The sequence below is a fragment of the Colobus angolensis genome, unplaced genomic scaffold (assembly GCF_000951035.1).
Source record: "Colobus angolensis palliatus isolate OR3802 unplaced genomic scaffold, Cang.pa_1.0 Scaffold3, whole genome shotgun sequence".
Lineage (NCBI taxonomy): Eukaryota > Metazoa > Chordata > Mammalia > Primates > Cercopithecidae > Colobus > Colobus angolensis.
Window position 1 is genome coordinate 16,364,285 of NW_012116265.1, and position 9,656 is coordinate 16,373,940.

At 45.7% G+C, this 9,656-nt stretch overlaps 1 protein-coding gene across 1 annotated transcript in view; it reads right to left on the reverse strand.

Annotated features, from left to right (window-relative positions):
• Positions 1–3,930: 3,930 nt before the first annotated feature.
• Positions 3,931–9,656, reverse strand: part of AHSA1 (AHA1, activator of heat shock 90kDa protein ATPase homolog 1 (yeast)) — a 12,332-nt gene continuing 6,606 nt past the window's right edge. The window contains exons 5-9 of the mRNA XM_011949491.1: positions 8,473–8,561; positions 7,491–7,619; positions 5,251–5,352; positions 4,921–4,972; positions 3,931–4,326 (exon numbers count right to left, since the gene is read on the reverse strand). Coding sequence (XP_011804881.1) covers positions 4,154–4,326; positions 4,921–4,972; positions 5,251–5,352; positions 7,491–7,619; positions 8,473–8,561 — 545 coding nt within the window. The 3' untranslated portion in view covers positions 3,931–4,153. The remainder of the gene's footprint in view (positions 4,327–4,920; positions 4,973–5,250; positions 5,353–7,490; positions 7,620–8,472; positions 8,562–9,656) is intronic.

Consider the following 9,656-nt stretch of genomic DNA (forward strand, 5'->3'; position numbering starts at 1 on the left):
TCTGCCTCAACCTCCTGAGTAGCTGGGAGCACATACTTGTGGCAACATACCTGGCTAATTTTTTGTATTTTTTGTAGAGACAGGGTTTTGCCATGTTGCCCAGGCTGATCTCGAACTCCTGAGCTCAAGCAGCCCACCTGCCTCAGCCTCCCAAAGTGCTGGCATTACAGGCGTGAGCCCCTGTTCCCAGTTTTTTTTTTGGATTTTTGGTAGAGACGGGGTTTCGCCCCGTTGTCCAGGCTTGTCTCAAACACCTGAGCTCAAGCAGCCCACTTGCCTTAGCCTCCTAAAGTGCTGGGATTACAGGCATGAGCCGCTGCACCCAGCTGGAGGCTAATTATTTTTCAGCAGAAACTTTTAAAAGTAACAAGACAGAGTAATCCCAGAGTCTGCTTTCTAAGGAAACTGCTAATTCCCCTCCTTTCTAATATAACTCACCTTGCCTCTTAAACATACTGTCTTAATCTGTAGCTAATGGTTTTCTATTACTCATACTGAATTTAGCCAACCTCATTTCAAATCTGTACCTTTAAAGTGGCATGTTAAATTGCTACCATGTCAGGCCACAGATGAGAGAAACTAAACAAAAGGGGCTGGGGAGTGGGTCGGCTATGAAATTATGTTTATTCAAGCAATGCAAAGGAGAAAGACACTGCGCAGGTGGCAGCTGGCTTTAGGAGCACCTGTGTGTGAGGAGAAGCGCCAACGGCGGGAGCAGTGAGCCTGATGAAGGGAGGGTTTCCGGAGCAGCTGGTATCAGAGCCCAGGGAAGCCCATGAAACCAGAGAGGGTCCCTCCACTCCATTCTGTTCCGGTGTCAGTCACATCTTGACTAGCTGTTCTTCCTGTCCCCAACACCAGGAGTTCATCCGTGGTCACGAATCCAGCATGAATACCACTGACTGTTTCTACCTTAACAGCTACCCCAGCAATCAAGATGGTTTTACCCAATTTTACCCCCTCTGGTTTGCCTCACAAATGGCCCTAGGCTAGGCAAGGCTGGTCAGATTGAATTCTTCCTAGAGTTTTAGGTAACCAACAGTAGGAGTCTGCTGACCTCTGTCTCTTGGAAGACAGAATGATTAGATCCTTTGCCCCATTAGTCTAAAAGGGACACGAATGTGCTGCTGTGCCTCCTTCTTTACAATGAAGTTTACTTAACATGTTGAGGTGCTTCTCAAAGTGCATCCCTGATATTAGAATCACCTGGGATATTTATTAAACTCTGTTTATGAGCCACACCCCACACCCACTGAGTAAGAATCTCTAGGAGTGGAGTCGACTTTTGTGCATTGTTCTTCCTCTCAGGCAGGGAGAGCTCTTAGCCCAAGATATGCAATTTGGACTAAATTAGCCAGCTTTTCAAAATAGCATTCTGGCTTAAGGGAAAACACTTGGGCTTTTGAATGGACTCAGCAGGCACTATTTGGTAAATGACACCAGGTGCCAGTGTTTCCACATGTACCATCTCGAACACTCTCACAAGGCACCTATTATACGCATTCTACAGATAAGGATGTTCACCCAATTTGTTAGGAAGTGGGGAACTTTTACTATTCAAACACAAGTCAAAGTCCACAGTTTTATTTCTAGCTATACCATCTGCTAAAAAGGTTCAGATGGCTAACCAAAATGTTATCAGTAAAATGGCAATGGTAAGAATTGAATAGCCATCAATACCGGCATGTAATGGCAATTGCACATGTCACATGGCAGGCACTTAGCCTGATGCCTTGGGTTTAACGAACATATTGGTCATCTCTACTTGATTGATTCTAAGTGTTCTGGAACTGGTAACTTTCCATCCAGATGTGTATGAAAAGCCTTATGTTTTCTTTCTCTTTTTTTTTTTTCATTGAGAAGGAGTCTTGCTCAGTCACCTAGACTGGAATGCAATCAATGGCATGATCTTGGCTCACTGCAACCTCCGTGTCCTGGGTTCAAGCAGTTCTCCCACTCAGCCTCCTGAGTAGCTGGGATTACAGGCACCTGCCACCACACCTGGCTAATTTTTGTATTTTTAGTAGAGCTGGGGTTTCACCATGTTGGCCAGGCTGGTCTCGAATCCCTGACCTCAGGTAATCTACCCGCCTTGGCCTCCCAAAGTGCTGGGATTACAGGCGTGAGCCACCACGCCTCGCCGAAAGGGCTCTTTTTTGTTGTTGTTTTGTTTTGTTTTGAGACAGAGTCTTCATCTGTCGCCCAGGCTGGAGTGCAGTGACTTGGTCTCGGTTCACTGCAACCTCTGCCTCCCAAGTTCAAGCAATTCTCCTGCCTCAGACTCCCGAGTAACTGGGAATACAAGTGCCTGCCACTATGCCTGGCTAATTTTTGTATTTTTAGTAGAGATGGGGTTTCGCCATGTTGGCCAGGCTGGTCTCAAACTCCTGACCTTGTGATCTGCCTGCCTTGGCCTCCCAAAGTGTCGGGATTACAAGCGTGAGTCACCGCGCCCAGCCAAAGTCTCATTTTTTAATGGTCTCTGTGTTAGGAGGGGTCTGTTAGGAAGGGCCTATTGATTTGATTCAAGCTAGAGTCCAGGTTCTTCAGCAAAAGGCGTCATTTTGGACCCCTAGGAGGCAGATGTAATGTCAAACTAGATGTAGATTAGTTCAGCCCAGCAGTCCTATAATTCAAGCCAAAGATGGCTTTGGGAAATGTAAATGAACCAGATCTTGAACTCTGCTTTAACCAGTTTTAGCCTGCAAGGTCTTGCTGCCACCCAATAAAACAGGCAAAAAATAGACGAAGGAAATAGCTGTAGCTGTAGGAGGTAGTGTCTGGCTTAGAGGGCACTGACCCACGCTGGGGTGCAGGAAGTCAGGGCGAGGCTTGTCCACGAGTGACTCTCCCTGTTCAGGTACCGTTACCTCTTCCTGCAATGTGGCAGTCTGAATCCACTATATCCCCAACACTTGGCTCATGGTCAGTGCCCAGCAAACTTAATGGTACCACATATCATTAAATAAACAATTTCCTGAGTATGGACTCTGCAGTTACAGCCCTTGTTGCAGTTACAGTCCTTGTTGCAAATCTCAACTCTGCTTAATTGTTCAATCTGGGTGTTAAGAAATCCAAGGCTCACCTGTAGCAAATATGTACGTAAAATATTTATTTAATTTTTTGAGACAGTCTTACTCTGTCACCCAGGCTTGAGTGCAGTGGTGCAATCTTGGCTCACACCTTCTGGGCTCAAGCAATTCTCGTGCCTCAGCCTCTAGAGTAGCTGGGATTACAGGCATGCACCACCACATTGGTTAATTTTGGTATTTTTAGTAGAGATGGGGTTTTGCCATGCTGGCCAGACTGGTCTCAAACTCCTGGCCTCAAGTGATCTACCTGCTTCAGCCTCACGAAGTGCTGGGACTATAGGCCCGAGCCACTGCACCTGGCTATATGTAAAATACATGTATTTAAAAGCCAAGACTTAAGTTCTTGTAAAACAAATGACAACAGTACCTACTTCATATCACGGAGATCAAATGAGTTAATGCAAGTAAACAGTGTAGTGTCTGGTACTGAGTAACTACACAACGTAACAGAAGCTGCCACAAGTTAGGAATCTCCCACCTTTCCATATCCCAAAGCAGCATCTGGTGATCACTTATCCTTGCAAGAGGGTAAGAGGCTATGGGCAGTGCAAAGTGAGAAGTCAGCTGCACTGGCAGTAGAGGTATAGTGTTTGTTAGCACTCTCTACCCAAGTACCAACCCTCCCCTACTTTTATGGGTAAAAAGGCAGGAACTATTTACCAGGAAGAAAGACTAGCTCAGGAAGGCCTGCTAGTAAGAAGCAGGCGCTGTGCCTCTTAATTACCCACACTTATCCAGAAAAGAGACAAGGCCATCCACCCCGTCCTTTTTTGAATTCAGAACCTTTGAGGGAGCTCTCAATACCAGCCACTCAATCAACACAGGTTCCAGACACGCATGTTTTTTAAATTATGTTTATTTAGCATATGTACACATAAAAGAGAAATTGCCCTCTGAACCCACCCAGAAGAAAACATGCACAAACCCAAGGTATATGTGGAGGGGAGGGGCCCTGGCCCCAAGTTAGCGGCTGGGACGATGCAATCCCGTGAGTCGCAAGTCCCAGTCAGGAGAGGGCTGGACTGAAGTGTCCAGGAGGCTGAAGTCCCCTGCCGCTGGCCCTAAAATAAGCGTGCGCCATAGCCAAAGGTCTGTTTAATGCCCTCAAAGTAGTACCGCTGCCAGCCCTGCCGTGTCCGCTCTTCCTCAGGAGCAGGGATGCCTCGACCTTCCATGCACAGCTCAGTCTCTCCATTCTTGTCGATGAAGGTCAAGGTGATGGTGGCAAAGTGCCCTGGGAAAGGCAGAGGGGATGGAGGTTTCATATCTAGGGTTTTCATCTGAGTTTAAGACTGGGGCAACCTGGCTGGGTGTGGTGGTTCATACCTGTAATCTCAGCACTCTGGGAGGCTGAGATGGGTGGATCACCAGAGGCCAGGAGTTCCAGACCAGCCTGGCTAACATGGTGAAACCCCGTCTCTACTAAAATTACAAAACTTAGCTGGGTGTAGTGGCACGCGCCTGTAATCCCAGCTACTTGGGCAACCTGTAATCCCAGTACTTTGTGAGGCTGAGGCAGGAGGATCACTTGAGCCCAGGAGTTCAAGACTAGCCTGGGCAATGTAGTAGGACCCCATCTCTACAAAAACAGTAATTAAAAAAAAAAAAAAAAGCTGGCGTGGTGGTACACGTAGTCTCAGCTACTTGGGAAGCTGAAGCAGGAGGATCGTTTGGGTCTGGGAGGTTAAGGCTGCAGTTAGCTGTGATTATGCCACTGCACTCTAGCCTGGGTGACAGTGAGACCCTGTTTCCAAAACACAAAACAAAAAAAAAACTACAGCAAAGAGAAAAAGTTCTGGGGGTAATGGCAATATATATGTTTACTTACCCTCTGGCCAAGATTTAAACCTCCACTTCATCACAATATGTTTCTCAGGGACCTAAAATAATCAAACAGCTCAGTCTACATTATATACTACAATGCACCCAGTCCTAGCTAGGATCAGTCATCTGCCCTTCATACGGAGTCCACCGTCTGTGCGATTGTATTACTTGCAAGAGAGTTCAAATCACGGCCTTTTTTTGAAAAACAAAATGTTTTATTAACCCAAGAGATTAAAGCCTTAAACTTTACCTATAGAGTTGAGAAACAAGAGAAATGTCACTCAGCTGACCAGAAAGACGCAACAGCCCGAGTCTAGGGCCGGCAGGTACTCACCAGATCAGTAAATTCCCCAGAAACATTGCCATCTACCATGTGGAACTTTCCACCTCTGTCTGCTTCTAATGTTGCGGGAGCATGGGTAAAGGCCTGCACCAGCTGCAGGAAAAAAAAAAAAAAGAGGCAGAAGATACATGGCTCTCAGTGGGACCCGGGGACAAATGCCAGCTGAAGGTTGCATGCCTCAACTCTCATTTCCGCCAGTCTGCCCCACAGGCAGGTCCAAGGTGTCCCTCTATTCTGTTCTACTACCAGCCAGGACTTGACTTCGAGAATTCTTTCTGATCCGATGATGCCATTACTTTGGACCCATTTACTTTTATTTATTTGAAATAGTATATGGTTCAGAAAGATATGAGAATGAGCTTATGAAAGACAATTCTCAAGTAAATGTGTGAGACTTCTATTTTCATTTCTGAGAACGTGTCCCAAAGTAAATCTATGCCATACATCTTTTTTTTTTTTTTTTTTTTGATACAGAGTCTCGCTCTGTCACCCAGGCTGGAGTACAGTGGCATGATCTCAGCTCACTGCAACCTCTGCCTGTCCAGGTTTTAAGCATTTCTCTGCCTCAGCCTCCGGAGTAGCCGGGATTATAGGCGTGTGCCACCACGCTGGCTAATTTTTTGTATTTTTAGTAGAGACGGGGTTTCACCATCTTGGCCAGACTGGTCTTGAACTCCTGACCTCCAGATCCACTGGCCTCGACCTCCCAAAGTGCTGGGATTACGGGCGTGAGCCACCGCACCCAGCCCTTTTATTTTTTTTTGAGATAGGTCTCGCTCTGTTGCCCAGGCCAAAGTGCAGTGGCATGATCATGGCTCACTGCAGCCCCAACCTCCTAAGCTTAGGTGATCCTTCCACCTCAGCCTCCTGAGGAGCTGGGACTACAGGTATGTACCACCATACTGGCTAATTTCTGTATTTTTTGTATAGACGGCTTCACCATGTTGGCCAGGCTGGTCTCAAACTCCCGGGCTCAAGCAATTCACCTGCCTCAGCCTCCCAAAGTGCGGGGATTAGAGGCGTGAGCCACTGTGCCTGGCCTACTCCATATATATCAAATCAGTACCATTTTGCTGTGTTCGATTACTCAACAGTGCCACTTTTACTTTTAAAAAGACTTTACTATTTTTTTAAGTAGGTAATATAAATACATGGTAAAAAATTAAAAAGGAACAGAAGGTTAAAAATGTCAGGAATCCTCCCATACGAAAGTATTTTAAAACTCTGAAAACTTTAGCTAGTTTGGAAGAAGAGATTCAACTGAAGTCTGTGTCCATTTAACTGCTTCTCCAGTTCTTGGTTTTCTAAGGCGGACAGAACTATCATGAGAGTATTTTGAGTGCGGACACACAGACATACTAACACCCGTATACTACATGGTACCTCTTAATTTGTGGCTGTATTTGCATTTTTGTTTAAAAAATAAGATCTTGGAATTTTGTCCTGGAGTATATGGGAACTTCTACGTATCCTAACCACCTTTACTATCAGATAATAAAGCTGAATACAGTCATGTTTCTCACCTCACACTATAGCAGCAGAATGCTACAAGTCAGCTGTGCAACAGAAAGAAGCCAGGAATAATTCTGTGCTACAGAGTAACCAAGAATGGCCATTCACTTTTCTGGTAAGATTCACTCAGTGGTTTCTACTTATATGACCCAAAACTAGAACAGGCACGGTAGTGTGCACCTGTAGTCCCGGTTACTCAGGAGGCTGAGGAAGGAGGATCGCTTGAGCCCAGGAGTGCAAGGCTAGTCTGGGCAACATAGCAAGACCAGGTCTTTTGTTTTTAAAATGAATAAATATGGCTGGGCACAGTGGTTTGCGCCTGTAATCCCAGCACTTTGGGAGGCTGAGGTGGGCAGATCACTTGAGGTCAGGAGTTTGAGATCAGCCCATCTCTACTAAAAAATATGGTGAAACCCCATCTCTACTAAAAAATATAAAAATTAGCTGGGCATGATGGCATGTGCCTATAGTACTAGCTGTTTGGGATGCTGAGGCAGGAGAATCGCTTGAACCCAGTAGGCAGAGGTTGCAGTGAGCCGAGATCGCGCCACTGCACTGCAGCTTGGGCGGGTGACAGCGAGACTCCGTCTCAAAAAAAAAAAAAAAGAATAGAGGGAGGGAAAATTCACTTTGATGAAGGCCTCATGGCTCCAGCTGTGAGCACCTCTTCTGCACGCTAAGGGCGATGGCATGAGGCCTGAAGGACAAGACTGACTTACCTCTTGGGTGGTAAACACTCTATAGAGCTCCTCTGGTGACGTCAGGAAGGTTTCCTTAAGAGTGATCTTACAAGTGGGGATTTTGACTCCAACGGGTCTGGCCTGGGTTTTTGAAGGAGCAGGCTTAGCCTGTGAAAGTGGCAGTGAAAATGGTCAGTACAGAGTAATGATACAACCTCAATCAACGTGGCTTCAGAGACAGTTGTACCATTCATTCTCATAAAAATTTTCACCTCCAAAGCTAATTATTCCAAGGGGTTTGAAGGGAATTTGAGTGTGCAAGTGTTTTAGTCATGAGGGTAATGTTTCTGGAAACATCCTCAATTCCCAGTAAAAATAACCACTCTACAAGGAAGACCCTGATAGTCAAATAACAAATCAAATCATTGACATATTTTTTAAGAGCTCAGCGTAATTCTCAAACAATTTCTATGCTTAAATAGCTGGAAGCAGTTTTCTCCCCACTTCCAGAGTATCCACTTTGCTATGCTGACAAAAGAGCAACAGGGCTCTAAACCAAGTGCTGAGCTTGAACCACAAACTTCCATCTCCAGATAAAGTACTTGCTCGTCCTGTAAATTGGAGAGACTGGGTGAAGACAAGGATGTAACTCCATTTCCTGATGGGACCTCTAATATTGAAGTCTGAGATATCAACACACCAATTAGGCTGAAGACTTATATAGATGAAGACCATCCTTTGTTCATAACCTCCTAATTGGTGCTAAATGCAATCAAGAGTCAGACTTTTAACTGTCTGATAGCTTCTACTTGCTCTAGGGGTCTGCGATAAACAAATTAAAACCAGGTTAAAATGGGTGAACGAATGCATATTGCAGGGACTCTAAAAAAGCACCATGAGCAGATCACAAGCTGCTCTGGCTTAGAGGTTAGGGACACAAAGAGCTGACATGTGGAATTAAGAAGGCGGTCTCTCAAGTTCCTTTGCAGACAGTCTCCCACCCCGGGAGAAAACCATTTACCTTGTGCTCCTCAGTTTTCAGTGCTGGCTGCCCCACTGGGTCTACTGACTCTCCATTCACTGTAGGTAAGATCATGCCCTGGGTGAACTCTGAAAAGATAAAATTCCAGCTCATGGAAGTTATTTCTTAGTAGCTGAGATCTGGAGTTTCATTACAGCTTGACAAACATAGCCATCCTACTACAGAAGGAGGTTATGACCAGAAAAGGAAGAGGCTATTTTTACATCTTTACTTTTGGTCTATGCCAGACTGGTATCGGGGTATATGCTATAGAATATAGTATGTTCACTGGGATTATCTCTTTTTTTTTTTTAGATGGAGTCTTGCTCTGTCGCCAGGCTGGAGTGCAGTGGCACAATCTCAGCTCACTGCGATCTCCAACTCCCTGGTTCAAGCTATTCTCCTGCCTCAGCCTCCCGAGTAGCTGGGATTACAGGCAAATGCCACCATGCCCGGCTAATTTTTGTATTTTTAGTAGAGATAGGGTTTCACCATGTTGGCGAGGATGGTCGTGATCCACTGGCCTTAGCCTCCCAAAGTGCTGGGATTACAGGCATGAGCCACCACGCCCGGCCACTGGGATTATTTTTAAAAGCTTATCCTCCTGACTCAACTGGAAACATTATAACATATTAAGTGCATGTGAGGTCTGCTATGGAAGGATGGCATGAACGCTGTGGCACTTTGATGACTTCAAGAGTGGGTAATCTACCCAGCACCCATGGATGCATGGTTAGTGTCTTTCCTCCACAACTAGTTATGGCACTGGAGTACTGGTCCTTCCCCAAAAGGTGTCTATCACCTTCTATCATCTTCTTTGATGGTTATTACACATATTCCAACACCAAGATCACAACACACCAGCAGAAATGGAATCCCAGGGGAAAGCTGAGCTGACTTCTATTCTAACCATCTAAATATCCCTGGAGAATGCATATCAAAAATAGTCCAGACTGTATTTAAGTAATGAGTCCAACGATGCCAAGTCTTTAGATTAGCGCTGTCCATTAGAAATATAATGTGAGCCTCGCCAGGCGGATCACGAGGTCAGGAGATGGAGACCATCCTGGCTAACACGGCGAAACCCCATCTCTACTAAAAATACAAAAAACTAGCCGGGCGAGGTGGCGGGCGCCTGTGGTCCCAGCTACTCAGGAGGCTGAGGCGGGAGAATGGCGTGAACC